The sequence below is a fragment of the Bemisia tabaci genome, chromosome 10 (assembly GCF_918797505.1).
Source record: "Bemisia tabaci chromosome 10, PGI_BMITA_v3".
NCBI lineage: Eukaryota > Metazoa > Arthropoda > Insecta > Hemiptera > Aleyrodidae > Bemisia > Bemisia tabaci.
In genome coordinates, this window is record NC_092802.1 from 31,494,352 (window position 1) to 31,516,907 (window position 22,556).

The window sequence follows — 22,556 nt, forward strand, 5'->3', positions numbered from 1 at the left end:
CCCGCAAAAAAACACTGTCAAGGAAAGGACGAAATTCACAGAGAATGCTTAGAATTGCGTTTTAAAGGTCTTAAAATTTTAAAAATTTCCCGGATCTCTCCCCCCTGATCGAGTGGAGTTGCGCCATATTTGTAGGAACTCCTTAACTTAAGGCACCTTCGAAGTCTTTGAATGATCGCCCACAGATTTGATGTGTGAAAGGATGGATTCTTGTATTATTGATTCCTTTTGTTTTCATCGAAATGTATTATCAAACTTTGCTGAGATCAGAAGCACTTAAATAAACGACGCTAAAGTAAGTGTTCTTGTACAATGTTGAGCACCAGAAGCACTACGCTCATGACTAAATTTAAAAAAACTGCTATGATTACAGCAGCACACACACACACTCGACAGCACCCTTGACACATCTATTAAAAAATCAGACAGAATTTGAGTGCATGGATTTGTCTGTGAGAAAAAAAAATCGTATCGCTTCTCCATTGTTGAATCGTACCGATCCATAGCATTGCCACGATAGGGTTTCCTCAATGAAGCTCAAACATTTCAGCAATTGACCTGCTGGATTATTACTTCGGTACGTGGAGACACTCAAGCCCGTGCTATTCCATTGGAGGGCAAGGAAAGTTACCTTGCAGATAATATCGAAAGATTTTTTTTTCCAGTGACTTGCTGTGACCCAGATTTTGTATTGCTCTAAAGTTTTCTGGACATGCCAATTATCTGAAGTTTTTTAGATCGATTGATACAAAGTGAACAGCGTTGAATTATATGTACAGCGATATCCGAAAATACCATGTATCGATACAATGATACACAAATATACACATATATACACAAATATAGCACATCAAATACGCATCATCTTAGACCTGGACAGTCGCACAATTTTTTCACCCTTTCTGATAAACTCAAGCCCAAAACCTATAAAATTAGCCGAATATATTTTTTGGTGATAAAAGGACCATCTACGCGTTTTCTCGAACCCATCAGATCTTTCTCTGTGCCTATAAAATTCTTTAATTTTTAAGTGTTTATTATTTTGCTTCGAGCAAATCGCGATTTAAAAAATTAACCTATGTTTACACCTACAAGACATGAAACCAGAGACGAGAAACTCTATTTGGCAATGGTGGGAAGCTTTTACTTTCGGGACTTCAACATTCAGGACGTAGGTCAAGGGAGACTATCATTTTCGTGGGAACGGCCGAAAATTGACCTTCGGGACGAAAACATTCAGGCGTGAATCGACCCCAAAGAATTCAATAAAAATATTTTCAGCCCCCTCCCTCCCCAAAACCCCAAATAGGAGGGCTTTCAAGAGGGGTACCCCCGTTTCTTGCGCATCTCAAATTGGAAGGGTATGTTTTGACAATTAACTTAAATTTAATGGCAAAAAATAAGAACTTTTTTTTTCTATGCAATTTCTCCCTAGACCCCCATTTTTTGGAGTCTTGGGGCATTTTGGGGCATTTTTTGGGCTTTCAATTAGACACTGTAGGCGTTAAAATTAACCGATTTGCAAAATCTAAAAGTCTCCTGAGAGGAGAGGTCAGTATCTTTTTATTGATGTTCCTCATTACGCCCGTTGATTCAAAATTATGGGGGCCACGATCCGCCAAAAATTTTGGGTCTTTGGAGGGCTGTAAGTTGAAAATTTCGAATAGCAAGGGTATAACTTGACTTCAGATTTGGATTTTATGTGAAAAGTTACATAGAATAGATATGGCGCCGGGCCTATTTGTCCCTTTTTTCCTCCAAAAATACACGGTTTCTTATGGAAAAATGGAGTTCTAAAGTAATTTAGGGCAAAAAGGTCGTGTGCCAAATCAACTCTACGTAACTTTTCGCATAAAATACAAATCTGAAGTCAACACACACCCTTGCTATTTGAAATACGCGAGAAACGGGGGGCACCCCGGCATCCCCCTTAAAACCCTCCGAAAATGGGATTTTGGAGGTTGAAAATATTTCATTGAATTCTTTGGGGTTGATTTGCCCCTATAAGTTTTCGTCCCGAAGCTACATTTTCGGCCCCGAGAAAAATATAGTGGACGGGTGCTCTGAAACACCCGGTATATATCGATGGTGAAACTGCAGAATAAGTGCGTATTTCAGAAAACACGTTTTAGGGAGGGCAAACAAACTGTTTACCCTCCTCATTGTTAGTAGGAGAGAAATAATTCTTGAAAGTATCAAGAATAAAATGCCTTTTCAGTGTCCATCAGCATTTTGAATAATTTTTCGAACTGTTTGAAAATACGGCGAGATTATTACCGAGATAAATACCGAGATTCTCGTTTTCGGCACCAAGAATTGACACTAATCACGAGTTACGCATTTGTGCAATTATTGATTTAAACCTGTTGTCGGCGGATTTTGATAATTGTAGGACCGAAAAAAGAATTTCACATTTACAATTCCATATTAGAAGCTTTAGTTTGAGCTCATACGGCTGGATCAAGCATCGTATGATTGGGAACTAACTTTTGATCACGAGATATGCATCTCTGGGATTCGTGTTTTGAACTTGCTCTTGATCATTAAGGTGATTCGATGGACGCCATCTTTTGTGTCAGAACGGCATGCGATATATCGCATCAATTGGTTCCATTTATTCAGCTTTTCGTCATTTTTCTCCAATTTTGAGATCGCAATTCTGTTGTCAGGAGACTAAAGCACCCACTCAATTTTACCAAAGAAATTCAACGTAGTAAAGGCGTGGTTTTATTAGAGAGAAAATATCGCATTCGAGTGGAATTTCGATATCAGTATCGCGTGCGATGTTTTCTCTCTAAAAAAACCACGCCTTTATTACGTTGAATTTCTTTGTTAAAATTAGAAAGTGAGTGCTTTAGTCTCCTGACAACAGTATTGCGATCTCAAAATTGGAGAAAAATGACGAGTAGCTGAACAAATGGAACCAATTGATGCGATGTATTGCATGTCGTTCTGACACAAAATGGGGCGTCCATCGAATCACCTTAAGGTAAAAAATTGTTATTCATACTTAAAACTTGTTTGCAAGGTTTAGTTAACCCCATATATAGCCAGATCAAGCATTGTCATTTGTATGATTCGATTGACTCCAATACAGCTGACCGTTTTTATGAACTGTAGCTTATGATTGCATCTTTGTCTTTACATTATTGTTCATAATTTAACGCAGGCTGGACTGCCTGAACTCCAACAGCCATAAGTTAATAGGGGGCCAATGTGTAATTATTGTATACAAATTCCTATGCGAGAATCCCGAGAGTAAGAAAATAAATAAAAACACAGAACAGTTAATCATCTATTGTAATAATGCTGAGGCTGATGGCGGAAAACGCTGAGGCGCGCTTGTTATGTGTAAAGGCACACCGTATTAAACGGAGGCGCTAGAACGAGAGACGCGAAAGCATTTCTACGGTTTTAGGTCACTTCCCAATTTTTTCCGATTATAATCTCTCAATGGCAGATAGAAAACATCTTCAACAACACGTGTTTATGGAGCTAGCGCAAAAATGTCGAAAATCGAGACGAGCACTCCCGCACGTTCACCATCGATGTATACTTCACTCTTACTTAAATGATTTACGAGCTTCTCATTGTGTAATCCAGTTTCAAGATAAAATTTTATAAACGACATTATCTTCGTGGATTATGTCCTTAATAGCTTGGCCAGCCAAATTCGGTATCAAAATTCATTTGCGGATTAACTTTGTAGGGCATCAAGTAATTTTGAGAGGAAGTCGCTCTTACATGCTGAGTATATAAACTGCACTTTACTTAGTGCGACCACTTTTTTGCCTTTTTTACGACAGTGAACAGTTCCACGGTGCGTCAGTTTTTGCAACAATTAATCTCACATTAGAAAAAAAACATTGCGGCTATATTACTCGAGCCATGTATTTAAATGCCTTAGAAACTACATGTGTGAATTGAATTTTAAATTCCATCAACAGTTTTGGCCTGACTTTCGTGAGGTGATATTTTAGGCTTAATTCGTAAGTATTCTAGATCGACGCATGTTTGGAAAAATCCATTTCATCAATTTGAAAACTTCCAAGTATTTTACTTGTTTATTTTATTTTGGCGTATTAGCTGAGGGCTTGCATAAATCGCTTAAAAAAAAAAAAAAAACAAGCTATCAAAATGAGTCCATCAAACGATCATCAATATACTAATAATTCGATAGATCGAGGACTTATAAATTCTCTTTTGATTTCCGGATCATATTCTGAAACTTGTAACAATGCATTTTTGTCTTTCATCTTTAAAATTTTGAACGTAGGATATTTCGCGAAAATAGTCGTAACTACCACCGCGGGGCGATTATTGAAATGATATCGACTCTATGTCACCGCTTTGTCGTGTCGCGCCATTGACTAAGAGCCGCTCAGTCGATGGCGCGACATGACAAAGCGGCGACATAGAGTCGATATCATTTTAAGAATCACCCCGCAGTTTCATCTAAAAAGGCTTCAGTGACATGCATTTCTTGAAACGACGTGAGTAATCCTCTTTCTACATATTCGAGCATATTTTTGTTGAAAAAGACGTAAGTGACATTTTGTATTAGGTGCGTAAAGTGTCCATTGCACGAAAAAAATGGATGCAAGTAACTCTTTTATTGCGTATCAAAGGTAACTGATTATCACAACCCAAATAGTGCATAAGTGATGATAGTTTCCTATAAAAACGGCACATGTGACGTGCGTCACGAAGAGAAGACCATTGTTCCTTTAATGAATAGAGGAAAATCCTGCAAAAAAAGATTGATAAAGGGCGTCAAAAAACACGTTTACCGCAAAATATGCGTGATGCGGGCTTTATTATTGAAACGGGCTAACTTATGCTTTCACTTTATGAACTGCGTAAGTAACATTTCTTTCACAAGAAAGTCGACGTATACCATTCTGTTTTTTTCATAAAGAGATGCTTTACATTTTTGGATCAATATATAAATAACTTCAGATATTTTGCAAACAATATTATGGACTATTAAGTATTTTGGAGAACAGGCGTGGCTGTCAATTTTATTTTTAACACAGCCAAAGTGGCAAGCTTGTTGTGGAACGACTTTAATCAGACATTAATTGCTTAGAAAGTAGTAATAATTTATAAGTGATCTTTTAAATCAAGTTGTACAACCGTTTGTACTGTCCGTATGCCCCCGTAAAAGGGTTTGATTTTAACCGATATATTTAACTAGTCAACCCCCAGAGGACGCTTCGCGTTCTCTTAGGCCCGCGTCGACAAAAGAACGACCAAAGAAAATGAAAATATTTTCATACCCGACTCTCATTTATCCAATCTCCCACTGGCCGCGAGCAATTGGACCAATAAGAATCGAATGAAAAAATCGGCATTTATTTCAAACTTCACGCCAAGACTTACACGAAACGGAACGGAGCGTTTCGTCGCTTTTGGATAGTCTGTAGCAAAAAAGCATACCTCCGATTCACTTACCCTACTAACAGACCAAGATTTAACATTTCCCGCTTACTTCATCGCTAAATTTGAAATTTTTAATTTTTTTTTCTTGCAAGACAACATTTAAGGGAGAACGTCTCACGAAGGTAACAACATGTGCTACTCCATGTGTCTGATTTCCTGGATGATAGTTATATTATGCCCACTACAAAAAGTTCAATCTCACCAAAATGAATGGTACAAGACAGCAACGATTTATCAAGTGTATACAAGATCGTTTATGGATTCAAATAATGATGGTAATGGGGATTTGCAAGGTGAGTGTCGTAAGCTATAATATATAATAATTAAAGAAATCTTGAACCTGGAAATAATAAAAGCGACGAAATGAGCGAAATTTGGGGAATTTTGACTTCTTTAATTGGTACGAGGCGATCTAAATTAAGTATGTATATTTTTAGATAGGAAAAAAATAAGAAACTGTGCAGTCAACTGTGCATTTGCTTTAACAGTGTCACGTGAAGTCTGGATCTGGAGTATTTGCTAATGGATCAAATTACATAAAGAACATCATACACTCTGCAGCTGAAAAAGCCTATAATTTCATTGCCATATTGTGCTGTAAAGAACAGAAGTTAACCGACTTGAGATGCAAGCAGGGTAATTCTGGTTAATGCCGTCGATTTTTACTGCATGAAACTATTAAGTTTTGGTGTTATCCATGAAATGAAAAATTCCAGAAAATTCAATTTATATGAATATCGAATCCAGATCCTACTTAATGAAGCCTGTTCCTTAATTTGAGATCAAAATGCATTTATTTCAGGTATACTTGAAAAACTGGATTACATCCAAACTTTGGGATTTGACACGGTTTATGTTCAGTCCGTTTTGAAATCCCCTTTCCTGGATGGAGGATTCGACGTTTCAGATCTAAAAGACATCAACCCAATTTTCGGCACCACGAATGACTTGAAGAATTTGATCGATGAAATTCACAAAAGAGGTAGACCGGTCATATATTCCTATTTTTAAAAGTTGAAAAAAGCAAACTAAAACACTTTTAAGTTGTAAAGAAAATTCCAAAAGAGCTGAAGCAAGAACTTTGCATATTTAATTCTCCCTTTTTCCAGCTTAGATACTCATGACAGTGAAAGAAAAAGATAAAACCGTCGCAACTAACCTCATTCTTAGAAGGCTGATTTATAGGGCACCGCCCCGTTCCCCCGACCTATATTTTTTGATTAGTGTAAGTGGCAATGTCTTAGAAATCAGAGCGAAAGAAATTGAATTTGCCGTATATTCAAGATATACTTATACCTCGTCAGTGTGTTGAGCGTTGGTAGTCCAGCGGAAATACCTGCTGAACTTTCATCAGTTTACAGACGTCTTGGAGGTAATTATTGAGCTATCCTTTTTTTCTCAATCGGCAATTCGATGACGAAATAGGGTAATAATGGTACTACAACTTACATAACTGACTTACGAATTTTAGTTCGTGAATGTCTGGAACGAAATTCAATTTTCTATCATTTAAAGATAATCGCCGATTTTGAGACTAACACCCACACTGCTGTACGAGATGTGTTCCCTGAATGTTGGCGCGTATACGTAGTATACCACCGTTGCTGTCAGATAGTTCCAAAGCATCGCCGCACAGTGGATCGAGTCAATGGAAGAGGTCGGAATAGATTTGGAAACTTTAAAAGCTCATAGCTCATGTGCTCAAGCTCATTGTGCACGATATCAAAACCAGGCAGCTGGTTTGGTATGGACATGTGCGGAGAATGGCAGATAGTAGGTTGCCCAGAAAGGTATTTGATTGGGTTCCTCCCGGAGGAGGGCGGCGTGGACGTCCAGTAAAAGGTTGGCGAGAGGGAGTGGAGGGGGAGATCAGGCGGTGTAATCTGCCCGATGATTTGTGGGTGGATTGATTCCGATGGCGATTTGGAGTCGCGCTCTAGTGCGCTGAGGTAGCGGCTTGATATGTATGTATGTATGTATGTATGTATGTATGTATGTAAAAGCTCATAACTCCGTTTATACAGTGATTTGAGATTATAAAAGCGATTTTCTTGGGTTTTTCGTAAAATTCCCATCCAGAAACACCCCTTAAAATGTAAAATGTGACGAATTAAACATCAAAACTTGCAGTTTTAGTGAAAAAATCCATGTCCGACATCTCCGATTGACTCGGTCCACTGTGCGCCGGACGCTTGATCGTTATAATAGGTTGGTAGCTTCGACTCTCACGCCGAGCCATCTCTCTCTATCGGCGATACCCGCAGACGCGGCAAAAAATGTTAATAGTAACGATACAGCAAGAACAACAATAAAAACACACTGAATACACTAAAATACAAAGAACAAATGGGTGTACAAGGCTATAGAGGATAAATAAACAACCAGGACGTTTCGGGCCAGTTACATGCCCATTCTCAACTGGAACAAAAGCTAAAACATGTAAAAATTAAAACAAGAAAATGAGCATGCAACTGACCGAGGTAGGAATCAGTGCAAACTCCTGAGCTCTGAGAACTGAAACTGAACTGAAACTTGAGTTTGCACTGATTCCTACCTCGGTCAGTTGCATGCTCATTTTCTTGTTTTAATTTTTACATTTTTTAGCTTTTGTTCCAGTTGAGAATGGGCATGTAATTGGCCCGAAACGTCCTGGTTGTTTATTTATCCTCTACAGCCTTGTACACCCATTTGTTCTTTGTATTTTAGTGTATTTAGTGTGTTTTTATTGTTGTCTGCATTCGGGCTATTTCGTCTCTCGCTCTCGATACAGTAAGTAGTAATCATAAGCGTTAAAAGCGGACCAACTTAAATAGGTTTTCAGATATCGTCGATATATTGCCAGAGGGATGATACAGATCCAGGTTTGATCTAATGAATCCGAAACGACGATTTGAGCAAGAACGTCCCATACGCTCAAAGACCCTTATTCCGGTCATTTCACAATTTGAAATAGGTACTTTCATTTTTATTTATTATTATTTTGTTTTCAATCCAGTGCGGAAACACTAATCAAACCAAGCTGTTTTGTAATGCCACAGGAATGAAGATTCTTATTGATTTCGTCCCGAACCACACGAGTCATGAACATGAGTGGTTCAAGAAGTCTGTCAAAAGGGAGGCTCCATACACTGACTTTTATGTCTGGGAAAATCCAAAAGAAATTGACCCACAGACAAACGAACCTATCCCGCCGAACAATTGGGTAATATGTTTAGAAAATGGTTTATCATTGAATCATGAAAAAAATAGACTTTAAAATAAAATATTTTCGGGTACTTCGCGTACTCAGAGGCGTGCGTGGGGTCAGGGGGGCCTGCCCCCCCCCTCCAGAATTAGAAATAGTATCATCTGGCCCCCAAGAAATTCTGGATGGTGCAAAAACACCTTCTTTGATGCGCATGGTTTTTAGTTAAATTCTCGCGCTCGAACATTTAGTTTTTTCTTCTCTGTTCATTATTCAGTCAAATTGCTCTAAAAAATTTGGATGCAATCGATTTTTTCAAATTCATATACCTCTTTTTTTAGAGGATGAAAAATGTTTAATCATTCATAGTTACGTCTTGCCTATTATCTATATGCACTACTATCTATCTATACTTCTATACTATAAGCTCCAAGGCCTCCTAATTTTGCGAAACTGGTAACGCTTAGTTCCAGCGTTCCTTGGGGCCGATTTTCATGATTTTTGCGGCAATCGACGGGCAATTGTCTCTAGATTAGCCCATTTTATTCAGTTTTTCAAAATATGACCCAGGTTTTTTTATATCACGTGGTAAAGTTGCGAATTCTCCCATTTAAACAATGTAAATTTATACTTTTTGTCATAGTTCGTTTGAGCGTTCTACCGGGCCGATTTCCATGATTTTTTCGTAAATCGACAGGTAAAAGGCCCTAGATGAGCCCGCTGTAATCAGATTTTGGAAAAAGGACCCAGGTTTTTTTTAAAATCACGTTATAAAAGTGAGTGAGTTTACAGAATGCTCCGGTACTGCTACCGCTATGCGCGGGAGGATGCGCAGTGGTCGAGGAGGTTGCGCAGTAGCTATGTAGGCTGTATCAGCTCTACACTTATCTACACAAGATTCGCGACTGCGACCTAACGTCGAGTGGTGGCCGAGTCGTTTAAGACGTTGGAGGCGTCCACTTTTAACTCGGTGTGGGTTCGATCCCCGACTCAAGCATTTTTAATTATTACCTGACTATCATTGGTCATTGTTTTACTGCAATATTTCATCAAGCAGTCATTCCAAAACGCGTCCTTTTAATTTTAAAGTAATTTTAAGTGAAGTTTAAAATTAAAGTATATCTCATATCGTAATTTTTTAGGGGGAAAATAAAACTAAAACTGATAGGAGGGTAAAAATAGGGCCGCGAAGCGGCCCATTGATAGCGCGGAGCGCCTTCGAGGGGTTGGGCCGCGTAGCGGCCAGGGGGCATAGCCCCCTAGTATTATACTAGGGGGTACGCCCCCTGGCCGCTACGCGGCCCAACCCCCTGAAGGCGCTCCGCGCCATCAATGGGCCGCTTCGCGGCCCTATTTTTACCCTCCTATCAGTGTTAGTTTTATTTTTACCCTAAAAAATTACGATATAAGGTATACTTTAATTTTAAACTTTACTTAAAATTACTTTAAAATTAAAAGGACGCGTTTTGGAATTATTGCTTGATGAAATATTGCAGTATAACAATGAACAATGGTAAAGTCAAGTAATAATTTAGATAACATGAGTCGGGGATCGAACCCACACCGAGTTCACAGAGGACGCATTCGACGTCTTAGACGACTCAGCCACCTCTCGACCTGAGGCCTCTGCTGCGAATCTTGTGTACATAAGTGTAGAGCTGATGCGCAGGCTACACAGCTACTGCGCAACCTCCTGGACCAGTGCGCATCCTCCCGCGCATAGCGGTAGCAGTACCGGATCATTCTGTAAACTCAGTCACTTTTATAACGTGATTTTAAAAAAACCTGGGTCCTTTTTCCAAAATCTGATTAAAGCGGGCTCATCTACGGCCAATTACCTGTCGATTTACGCAAAAAGCATGGAAATCGGCCCGGTAGAACGCTCAAACGAACTATGACAAAAAGTATAAATTTACATTGTTTAAATGGGAGAATTCGCAACTTTACCACGTAATGTAAAAAAACCTGGGTCATATTTTGAAAAACTGAATAAAATGGGCTAATCTAGAGACAATTGCCCGTCGATTGCCGCAAAAATCATGAAAATCGGCCCCAAGGAACGCTGGAACTAAGCGTTACCAGTTACGCAAAATTAGGAGGTCTCGGAGCTTATAGTATAGATTTTACTTTACGTGGGCTTTCCCTGATAAAATTAATGATTCTGGCATTTTTAGAAACATTTTCCAACAATTTTCACACTAACGAGTGGTTATCGGTGAGAAATTAAACAAAATAACCTGCCGAATACAACAATTTGAACTTATTTCTGTCAAACGGAACTATGTGCATTAAGACATGAGCCCTGAGATCCATAAGTATATATGCAAAGCAGAGCTCACGTCATAATGCACATAGTTCCGTTTGACAGAGATACGTTCATTTGAAGGTATCATAACCTTAAAATGCATAAAATTGAGTAATTTCTTGCGAAAATTGAAGGAAGATTAGCGCCACGGAATAAGGTGTCCCAAAAGCACCGGGACTTGTTCTGTAACTTCGAAAGTAAGATAGATACAGACATGATCTTGATTTCATTTTAAAGATCAACTTAATACCTATCGATTAAAACCAAGATCAGCTCAATCGGATAAAAATTGACCGAGTTATGGCAATTTGAAATCAGCGAGGAAAGTTTACGCCTACGGATTTTCAGGAAGATTCTTCATCGCCGTAAATCGAAAAGTCGGCCAATAAAGTGATGCTTATTGTGTTTTTTTATTTTCGAGGTGTCATTTATCAACATTTTGTACCATCAAACACAACAGTTGACAGTGCGTATTATTGCAAAGTACTAAAGGAGTTGAGAATGCACATTTCCCGGAAACGGTCGGACTTGAAAGCTTCGTGGATACTCCATCAAGACAATGCGCGGCCTCACACATCGAGCTTAACACGTGAATTTATGAGTAAAAATGGAGTTGAAACAATCCCTCATCCCCCTTATAGCCCTGACTTGGCTCCATGTGATTTTTGGATGTTTCCTGCGCTTAAAAAGGAGCTTCGCGGACGAAGATTCGTATCGAAGACAAAAATCCAGAATGCAATTCAAAACTTCTTCAACTCCATCCCAGAGGAAGAATTCAGGAAAACAATGTTGGATAAGTGGCAAGAGCGCATGAAAAAGTGCATCCGGTTTGATGGACGGTACTTTGAAAAGCAAAAGGAAGTTATGGAAGATTCGGAGGAAAGTGGATACGAATATTAACTTTTTGAATCCTGGTAAGCGAAAAATCTTCCTAAAACCCGTAGGGGTAAACTTTCCTCACTAATTTCAAATTGTCATAACTCGGTCAATTTTTATTCGATTGAGCTGATCTTGGTTTTAATCGATAGGTATTGAGTTGATCTTTAAAATGAGACCAAAATCATGTCTGCATCTATCTTACTTTTGAAGTTACAGAACCAGTCCCGGTACTTTTGGGACACCCTACGTATGATATTTTTACTCTACACATATGCCCAAATACGCATCATAAGGGACCTATGTGCTTCCTAAGTTGCCAAGTATTAATTATTGTTAGATTATTGGTCTAAAACATTCAATACAACCAGTAAAAATTAGCTGTCCCCTACGAGATTCGAACCCCCGCTCGCACAAAAAGTGACGCTCTCCCAGAGTCAGAACAGTGGCTTAGCTAATTGCATAGAGAAAAAAAAGGAGGTGTTTGCATTTCGGGCATCTTGGAATTTTTCATAGAGTATCTATAGCTTTGATGACGTCATTGGGTACAGCGACGTTTTTATCCTGTCGATTTTCTTGGAAATGGTGTAATTTAAGGGAAAAAGTCATTCTATAAAAAGTGCTTGAAATTAAATAAAGAGTTGATTTAAGTAAAAAAATCGGACATTATGGTCCGTTTTTACAGCGTCAACATAACCCTCAACGAGCGTCTTGTTTACATTGATGACGTAGGTGGGTACAAATCCTCAAGATGCAAACACCTCCTTTTTTTTCTCTATGAGCTAATTGAGCTATCTCGCCGGACGGATGTTGATGGAGAAAATGAGAACAGTTAAGTGATCTCGGACGCTGAGCGGGGCTTCACAAAAGACGTCCTTGAGATTTCAACGGTTCGGCCACTGGCGTGATAAGAGACAAATGGATCAAGCGCATTACTCTGTGAGACATTGTTTACCTATGCGGTCATGTGTAACAAGGTTCATCTCAGTATGCATATGCGATCGCGGCAGTAAGCTGAGGCAATATTTCTGTATTCATGGATTAAATCCATCAATCGAGTTCTGATTTTGGCTCATATATCCGTAACGGGTCCTCCAGAGCAATTTTCCACCTTGTACGATGGTTATTATTTCTTTACATCTATGTTTAAAATTTGAGGTGGGATAATGGCGGCTTCTCAAGAGCAACGAGGTAGGCGATCTTTTGCACCAACGAACAGAAAACTGATGGCGAAAAATAGCCAATGAAAACCTCCCAAAAAAAAGAATTTGCCTAAAAACGGAACTTCGTGGTTCTGCGCAGATTTACCAGTCAGACACGACATCTCAAGGTGGAAAAAAACTCGCTGAAAGCGAATTTTAGAAATCAACACAACTTGACGTAGAGACATGATTGGCTAAAAAATACAACGGTTTTTGATACATCGGAAAATCAACCAAAAATCGGAGACTGGGCGAAACGCTCAAGGTTGCAGAGGTATAGGGAATCCCATTGCGAAAGCAACGGAACGATTGTAATATCATGGGGAACTCCGTTCCCATGACAAAATTTTCATATTTCCTCTCTTCTTCACTCTTTTTTTCTTTTCCTTTTTTTCTGGGTGGTGACACCCTTAGTTTCTTCCGCCTCGCTTTCATCAGTCGGTGTGATACTCATTTGCACCGGATGTTCAACGTGAAATTCGGATGAAAGCAAGGTGAAAGAAAACCAAGGGGGTTACTACAGCGGTGAATGACGTCAATAACCCGAATTTTCAAAGGGTGATATTATTCAACGTAGAAAGCTGCTGTTTGGACAGATCTTATTATTTTTAGCTAATCTAGGTACAAGCACAAGCATTAAAACACGGCTCTGTGACCAGCGCAACTGACCCATTTTCAACAAATCACTTTCCAGATAGCCTTGTTTACTGGTTCTATGTGGAAATGGAGCGACGAAAGAAATCAATTTTACTTACATCAGTTCTTACCCGTGCAACCTGATCTGAACTATCGAAATCCGGCAGTGAGAGAGGCAATGAAGGTTAGTCCAAGAGACAGGTATTTTTAAATCCTTACAAAAGGAAATTAAAAGAAATTTTCTAGACGTAAAAACTAGAAAAAAAGCACTTATGTTAACTTAAAAATGTGATATCGGGATTTTGACCTTTAGAATCTGAAAGTATGCAATTTTAGACGATTTTTCGTCTAAACCGGACCTCGATATCTTCCTTCGTTCGAGAGATATCGAGGTTCACAGGTTTTGACTTCCACCCCCCTAGCTCCCCCCCCCCCAAAAAAAAATAAAAAATTTTTGGAGGTCTGAAAATTTGAGAAAAGAAGCGCTCAAGTATGAGTAATCAATAGACAAAGTCTGAAGAAATTCCAGAGGAGGGGGGGGGGGCGAAAAAAGCCGTTTTTGCATCAAGCTCTTTAATGGAGTTTTCTCCATATTGAATCATTTTTAATCTAAAGAAAATTATTGTATTCGTATGTAAATGTGTCTTATATTCCACAATTTCGATTCAAAAAAGCGCTAATGAAATTCCGGTCGGAAAATGACGAATTGCTCCAATTACCTCCAGATCATTCCAAGGGTTGTTGATACAGAAATTTCAAAAACTATTCTGAAGATGAGCGATTGCCCAACTTGGCGCTCGTGAAACTGAACCTCAACGGAGTATTTTCCATTTTTATTTATGTTTATTCTGAAGAATTGACGTGAAGTTTCACGAAAATAAGGGATTTGTGCGTCAGTGGCTAATTCGTTCCTTGAATGAAATACACGCGACACAAAATTTTAAAAATTCTTTCCTTGGATCACATAATTTATTGCAACTTTGATGTTACTTGGTGTCAGATATTTTTTGCTTTCAAGTTTCCACGCAGTTATATCTAATTCTAAATACTCGTTTTTGACATTCAAGGCATGGAGGTCTTCCTTCTCGTAAAGCGTGATGCTTTTTTCTGTTGTTGCAGGACATTCTTAAATTTTGGTTAGATTTGGATGTTGATGGGTTTCGGGTTGATGCAATTGGACATTTGCTGGAAGATATAATGCTGAGAGACAACCCATGGAAACCTGGTATGGTTGGAGTAAATAACTATCGTGCCCAGATTCATCAGTTCAGTAAAAACCAGGAGGAAATGTACGAAGTAACGGACGAGTGGCGATTGGTCTTAGATGAGTATACAAGAAAAACCAATAGATCCAGGTGAACTGCTTTTTAATGTCATTCTTGTGAACATGCTTCTACCTGCCGTTGGTAAAACGTATTTAAACGTTTTTCTTTTAGCTCGGTATGGATTTGTTTAGTTTGCTCATTGGAAGTCAGTTTTAAGTAACGAATTACTGTCTGTAATTTATAAAAGAAGAAATTCAACTGGAAAGAACGCATTTAAAAGTAACAAAGATACGTTTTCGCTCTCTTCACTGAAATATGCTCTCTTCTTCCAGGATAATGGCATTTGAATCGTTTGATCCTCCTGAATTTGTTCAAAAACACATGGGTAACGAGACACATAAGAGACTACATTTTGTACTGTGTCCAACAATTTTTTTTCTAAGGCCATATAATGCAAGTGGCATTGTAGATTTTATCCAGACTCAATTGAGGGTTTCGTCACCATCCGGAGTTCCAAGTTGGTCGGTTAGTGAGTATATTCGCTATAAAGTACATAAATAAAAAATATAGGACCATCATTTCAAAAGATAAATACAAATATAAATAAATAAAATCATGTCCATGCATGCTCTAGCTGTGTTCCATTGTGGTAGTGTGTCCTTAGTTATAAACGAGGAAGAAAAGTAAATGAATGTAATAAAAACTTTAGGTTTTGGAGTACTTCTTCTTCATTATAAAATTGATGTAGGGATAAGTCAAGTGATTCGATGTTTTAAATCCTAAAAGATACTGTAATTTAGGTTTCAATGCAAAACGTATTCTCGGTCACAAAATCTCCAGAGAGTACATAGTTCACGTTTGAACAAGATTAAACCACGAAAAACGAGCTCAAAGTTGTGTATCTTGAGCTCCCATTTAAACGCGCATCGACGGGTCACCAAAAATGGCCGTGGGGAACCCACGTCGAAGAATGGCCGCACTCGTTGAGTCACCTCTTCTCTCTGCCGCGTCCTATAGCGCCCATTTTTGGACTATAGAGGCCGAAATCCACGATCAGCCTGAGCTTCAGTCTAGCAGTTTGATGAGTTTGTTGCTTGGTGAACGTCAGGATTTAGCGGGCCGCCAAATCCTGACCACCAATCAACGCGTTCCGAATTAAATGAATTCCACTCGTCTTCTCACCATTTATCTATTTAAATACAACGGTCAGTTGAAATCGATCAAATTTAAGATATTTGATTGTCGAGCAATTGCCAAACTGACGCTAAACTTAAGCTTAGACTGACCGTATATTTTGGCCTTAAGGCATCGTGCCACATAGCGTACAGACTATATGGCGCTGCAGTGGGTAACTTAACGAGTGTGGCCGTTCTTCGACGGGCTATTTTTAGTGACCTGCCGATGCGCGTTTAAATGGAAGCTCAAAATACGCAACTTTGAGCTCGTTTTTCGTGGGGTTGATATCGTTCAAAATAATCGGGAAAATTCCTGTGAAACCAATGCACTCTCTAGTTTCCAGAAATGCAGGAATTGAACATTACTAAACAAGCTCTTTCTGCACCCTGGTTCATTTAATTATGTGTTTTAGGTTGGAAGTCATGATATGGGTCGATCGGGCGATTTAGGTGGTTCAGAAATATCCCTGCCATCTTTTATGGTCGCTTTCTTACTCCCAGGAGTGGCAACCAGTTACTACGGAGAGGAGATTTCAATGACCGATCAACCTTTACGCCCAGATCAAAAGAGTAACTTGGATGAGTATGGTAACCTTAAACACAGGACCCCAATGCAGTGGGACGACTCCCCTAATGCAGGCAAGTTAACCGCGTAATCATTAGAGCAGTGACGTATCGTGAATTGCGATATATCGATTGTTATGTAATTTAAACGTATATAGTAAAGAATCGATTATTAAGGTGTTCGCTGCGGACACCCTGTTTATCGATCCTTTTCCGTAGGTTTAAATGGCACAACAATCTATATATCGCAATTCACGCCACGCCACTGCATTAGAGTGCATGCCATCAAAATATTTTGAGCTCAGATGATGTTGAATTAAAAAATCGAATTCTAATACTAAAAATAAAAATTGCGTTTAAACTCACCTGTGTACTTTTTATCGAGATCAGACGCGCCTTTGGATCCTCAGTGATAAGTTGCGTAACGCGTCTGGTTTTTATCGAAGTACCTAAATGAGTTCAAGAGGGATTTTGAATTATAAAACGCAATAAAATTTACTTCATTTAGATAAAAAAAATAACGCACACTTGTGGGTATAAAGTGCGTCCTGATTTCCAACACTGCTGTGCTGAAGAGCTAGCTTTTAAGAATATACATTTAAATTGCTGGAGAGTAATTAGGAAGTTTCAAACATTGGATAAGACGAATTAAAATAAATTCTTTCTAATGAGAGCTGGAATGAAGTAGTGCCAAACCTCTTTCAATCCACTGTGCTGAGGACATGTCTCCACGGGACGTTTCATGGAATTTGTCCTAGGGAAAAATCTTATTTGCGAATTTGGGGAAAATATTGAGTTTGTAAATACCAATCACATTACCAAGTAGAGTCTCCGTGGAGTCCTTAGAGCGAATCAGAGAGAGTGAGAAGATACTTTGTTGCTTCGTTTAACGGCCCAAGAGTTGCATTCATGCGATTCGAACTTGGGGCAAATCCCAAGAAACCTCCCGTGGATATACAAGGCATAAAAAAGACACTGACAGGACCAGACTAGCGCTCAGAGGCTCGAGGGACTCACCATTAGGGGCCCCAAATCCTAAAACTTTAAGGCCCCGTAACAGACAAAATTCCATTCTCGGGGCCTTGCTATATCAGTTTTTAAGATTTCAAAGACCCCAAAGAGATCAAGAATTAAAAAAATCGCGCCCAGAAGGGCCTAAGGGGCTCCCGGTTAATCCGGCCCTAGAAAATGATGATGCCGTCAAAAGATGTACATTACAATTATTGCCAAATTATATTTATTTTTTTTATAATTATAATCATTACCTCCTAAGTGGAGACGAAGGGGAAGCCCAGGGAAAGGGTGGCGACAGGGGGTTTTAGAAAGAAATGAGGGAGTGCCAACTCCTTAAAGGGCTTTCGAAGGATAGGGGACTTCGACGACTAGGTGTCGCAGAGCGCCAGATAGCGCTGTAAAAGCGGTTTTTAAGTATGTTTATTACCGGCCGCCATCTGGCACATGGGCTATTGATACTCCAACCGTGACGGTGCATGCGTCCATGACGTTCCAAATCGTGGAGTGCCACATTGGACCGAGGCTGAGAAGAAGCAATTTGGTTGCAGGGATTGAAAATGCGTCCATATTGAGCACCGAACTTTTTCAGTTCAGGTAGTCGCAGTTCAAGATCATTAGAAACCAAATCCCGGTAAGTTCAACCGATTTCAGTTTCTTTGACCGAAAACGTCGGTTACCTGAACGATAAAATTTGGTGTACGATGAGTATAGAAACCCCCCCCCCCCCCTTCGAAGGGCTCTTTATCCCTAGACGGTCACATTATAATTTAGAAGAAGGGGGGGGGGGTTGGCATGCCTTCATTGATATTGTAGCTACCAAAATGATATCATACTTAAAATATGAGTATTTTGATTGTAGGTTTTACGAGAGCAAGAAAACCATGGGTGCCCGTGAACCCAAATTACTGGGCAATCAACGTGAAGAGGCAAGTAGGGGAAAAATACAGCCAGTTGAACAATTTTATACGCTTAATGAAACTCAGGAGGACACCAACCATCTTGAATGGACAATTAGCCATGTGCACGCCAACTCCTTGGCTTTTTGTTTTTCAAAGGTAAGGCCCACAGGGCAGCAATAGATATAAAATGTCGTTTAGCTCACGAATATTTTAGGTGCATACCATTGTTTCATATCTTAATTTTAAACTTTTATCATTTTTTTTTTTCATTTCATAAATGTACATTATTTTTCAGTTCTCCTTTCTATTTTTTTTTGTTTTCAACTTTTCTTAGGTATTATTATACTTTTCTATACATGATGGGACCACTCGACATTTGGTGCTATTGAAAATCAGGAGGGTTCCTGGTAAGCGTTCTGTCCTGGAGCAGTCAGGGGGCGTACCTATTTAAATTCTTGCTACACATGCATACACAACATTCATACGCATAAATTCATGCTACACAAATTCGAGCATTGCAATTTTTGCTATACTCCCTTTGAATCATACGAATCTTTCCTATCCTCAAATCATCATTTTTTTACCCCTCAGTGTCTAAGTCACAGATAAAGTAGAGGGTCATACGCCGCACCGTACTTCCTCCCCTCCCTATCTACAACGTCTGTACGAAGAACGTCTTAGGAGAGGTTATCTACCCCGAGAAAGAATGCCGCCGACTTTTAACGAGACTATTCGGAATTGCATCCACTCTTATTTTTTAAGGCGAATGTTAGATGATGAATTGTCTAGTTGTCCACGCATGCAAAAATGGCAAAGTTGCACCTGAGAATTATCTTTAAAGTGCACGATGATCCACCACTCTATTACCTCGTTGCTCCGTATTTTTTCCGAGGAAAAATTCTCTACTAATGCACAAATATCAAAATTGCACTTGAGAATGTGAATGACCTTTAAAGTGCTCGATGATCCATCACTCTGTCACCTCGTTGTTCAGTATTTTTATAGAAATTGATTGCACGTTACGTGGTTTTTATAAAAGAGAAATCAATATTACTTTTTTTATATCCTTCTACTTTAAGGTATCTAGTTGGCGAAGCATCAATTGTTGTGGTCGTCAATCTAGGCACAGAGATGGAACTTATCAGTCTAAAAGACTGCTCGTTTAATCTGCCGAGGGTCATGGAAATTCATACCGCAAGCTCCAGCTCTGGTTTCCAGATCGGGTGAGACATCTTTTAAAGATATCATTTTCACAACGCTATAACTTGGTCAAAAATTGACCTAGAGCCTTTGGGTTAGTCTCGTTCTGCCCGTCATTAATAGCACATTAACGCTACTCAAACCGCATTCTGATATCTGCTACCGTTCATGCCACAAAAAAAAAAAAAAAAAAAAAAAAAAAAAAAAAAAAAAACTCTGCAGTGCTTTTCGGTTACCTATTGTATAATCTGCCCATCTGGTACCTTTAGAATATTAAATACATTACACAAGGTTTTGTGACCAATTTTCCAAAGTTTAGCAGTCAATTTCGTGTGAAAAAGAATAATTTAGAGTACATTTTACGGACTTAAAATCGGAATACGTTCTTCCGTGTGGAAAACGACAAATTTTTCCGGAGAGAGGTCTCCTCTGATTCCAAATGTTTCTAACAAGAGTAAAGAAGTCTTAAGCTGTTTTTTGAAATCGATATCAGCGTAGCCAAGATACGTCTCATTAATCGTTGTCTCCTGAGCGAAGGAACGCAACTCCATTCCAAGGTTACCAAATTGACTCAAAAATATGATTTACTTTTCAAGAAGTTACGTGTGCGATTTTTATCTAAAGTTTTTCTGGTTTTTGCATGGAGTCTGGGAGGAAAATCAGTGTTTTCAGTCAGAAATGCCTAAGATTCTTTTGATAGTTATGCAAGTTACGAGGGGGAATTTGGCAACATTGAAACGGAATTACGTTCTTTCATGGAAGAAACGACGTAATGTAAGCTCCTCTCTGCCCTTAGGGATGAATTCGTGGTTTGTGACTCCAGTAATTTGACTAGTTGCCCTCAACTGCGTCCAAGATCTGGATTGGTTTTGACATCCGTGAGGAGCTCCGAAAGCAGTTATGCTGTCAAGTCTAAGCATTCTATTCTTATTTTTGCTTTGTCACTTGTACTATCCACTTGTTATTGGTAACAGTATGACATTTTATACGCCAAAGGTTAATTTTTGACATTTTTTGTTTACATGATTAGTTTGACGGATTCAACTAGAATCTGTTTAACGATAGTTCACGTTGTTTAATTCCCTCGCCCGTTAGTTATTCTTCAATAGAAAACTAAACGATATTTCGCTTTGAATCTTAATGATAATTTCGCAGTGGAAGCGTGCTGGGCCCATAACCCGTTGGGATAAAGGGATATTTGGAATGAGAACAATTCACTTGCAGTGCACATTCATTTAATAATAAGGGTGCACCAGAGGTTATGAAAAATCTAAAAAGAGCTCAGCTGATAGTATACGTATTAATTTTTGCTCTCACGGCATTGCCATATTTCAACTAATTTTTTATGGTTTGGTTAGTTTTTTTTGTGAAGAAATAGGACAGCAGATGACTTTAGACGACGTCTAGTGATTCTGGTTGAATTCATGCAGTTGCGAATTACAACAAGCTGCAGGCGCCAACACCAATGTGTTGGAGAGTTGTCGTCAGTATCGTCGTGTTAAATACTACTTGTATGCCTTCGAAAAGGCTGTCTTGTGCCATGAGTGGCTTCGGCCCAACAATAGTGTTTTTTGGTTGTTCGGCACGGTATAGTAATTCAAAAAAACATATTTTGTCGTTGGTAAGAAGTCGTAACCTATCAATTGCAGTCAATTTTTTTTCTCGTCTCCAAAAGTTCTTTGATTCTCTTTCCAAAAAAAGTAAGTAATAAAAACGAAGAAAAAAAACCTAAAAATAAACAGTGTTGACGAAAACTTTAGGTGTATTTTCGTGGATTTGTTACTCAGATTCCTACTTTTTTCGGCAAAAAACCGCTTTTTTCCCATCGTAAGCTTCAAAAGAAGACACAATCTTAGTTGAAGCTGTAATGGGTTTAATATTGTATCGCTGAAAATAAGCCTGAATTATTTGTCGGCATATGACAAAAGGCACGCCGTCATAATTTCCCTCACAGAGTAGTGATGCTGAAACTCAGTAATATTTTACTTCAATGGCACGATATACAACGCTGAAATCAAGTTGAAGTGTGAGAAAAACACGGCCATCGCCCACAGTCAGCATCGCACGCTGCGAACACTAAATGGATTCCATTATAACGCCTGGATGCAACTATTTCAACTCCACAAATGTCCATGTTGCATATGCACAAGGGTGAAGGCGTTTTTGGCTCTCCCAGTACTCACCGTTTCTCTTGTAGCGGCGCGGCGGGCTGAACTGCGAGAATCCAAAAGGACAGAGCTCCTTCAGTCCTTTCCACTCGTTCATATTAGGAGAATGCCTCATCTGCACGAACAACTACACAAATGGACTGCATTTTGCAATTTGGAACTATAAATTCTGTCTCATCTGAAAAAAACACTTATGTGCATAGGGAAACTAACGTTGTTTTTAAACCGGGCCGGAATTCATAGTTCCTAATTGCAAAATACAGTCCAAATCATACTCAGCACATTGCTACATTAAAACTGAAACACAGAAGGTAGGTACTTGCATCCTCTACGTGTGTGGGCAACTATTTGAGCGTAGTGGATGTCTTCGTAGTAAAAACTAAAAATTAAAGAGACTTAGTCAATTTGGGTTCTCGTTATACAACCACTCGCCACGGCTCGCTACGGGCTGCGGGTGAAGTGGTAAGTGCCTGGAGATTGAAAACGCCTTAACTTTTGTGATTATGCAATGATAAAGTTGGATCCAGGCGTTGCACTGAAATTCGCTTGGAGCTCCTGGCTTTGCTTGTTTCTCTAACAACTCAATCTAATTCCAGCGTCACATCACCCATCGCGCAGATTAACTT

General features: G+C 39.1%; 1 protein-coding gene across 1 annotated transcript; it reads left to right on the forward strand.

Annotated features, from left to right (window-relative positions):
• Window positions 1-3,703: 3,703 nt before the first annotated feature.
• On the forward strand, window positions 3,704-20,827 carry LOC109033993 (probable maltase). Its single transcript, XM_019046882.2, has 11 exons — window positions 3,704-3,989; window positions 5,535-5,735; window positions 6,245-6,424; window positions 8,481-8,644; window positions 13,704-13,829; window positions 14,765-15,000; window positions 15,243-15,435; window positions 16,499-16,724; window positions 18,523-18,718; window positions 19,642-19,785; window positions 20,559-20,827. Exons 2-11 carry the CDS (start codon window positions 5,573-5,575, stop codon window positions 20,731-20,733), a joined length of 1,803 nt encoding a protein of 600 aa, XP_018902427.2. The 5' UTR covers window positions 3,704-3,989; window positions 5,535-5,572; the 3' UTR covers window positions 20,734-20,827.
• The last annotated feature ends 1,729 nt before the right edge of the window (window positions 20,828-22,556 follow it).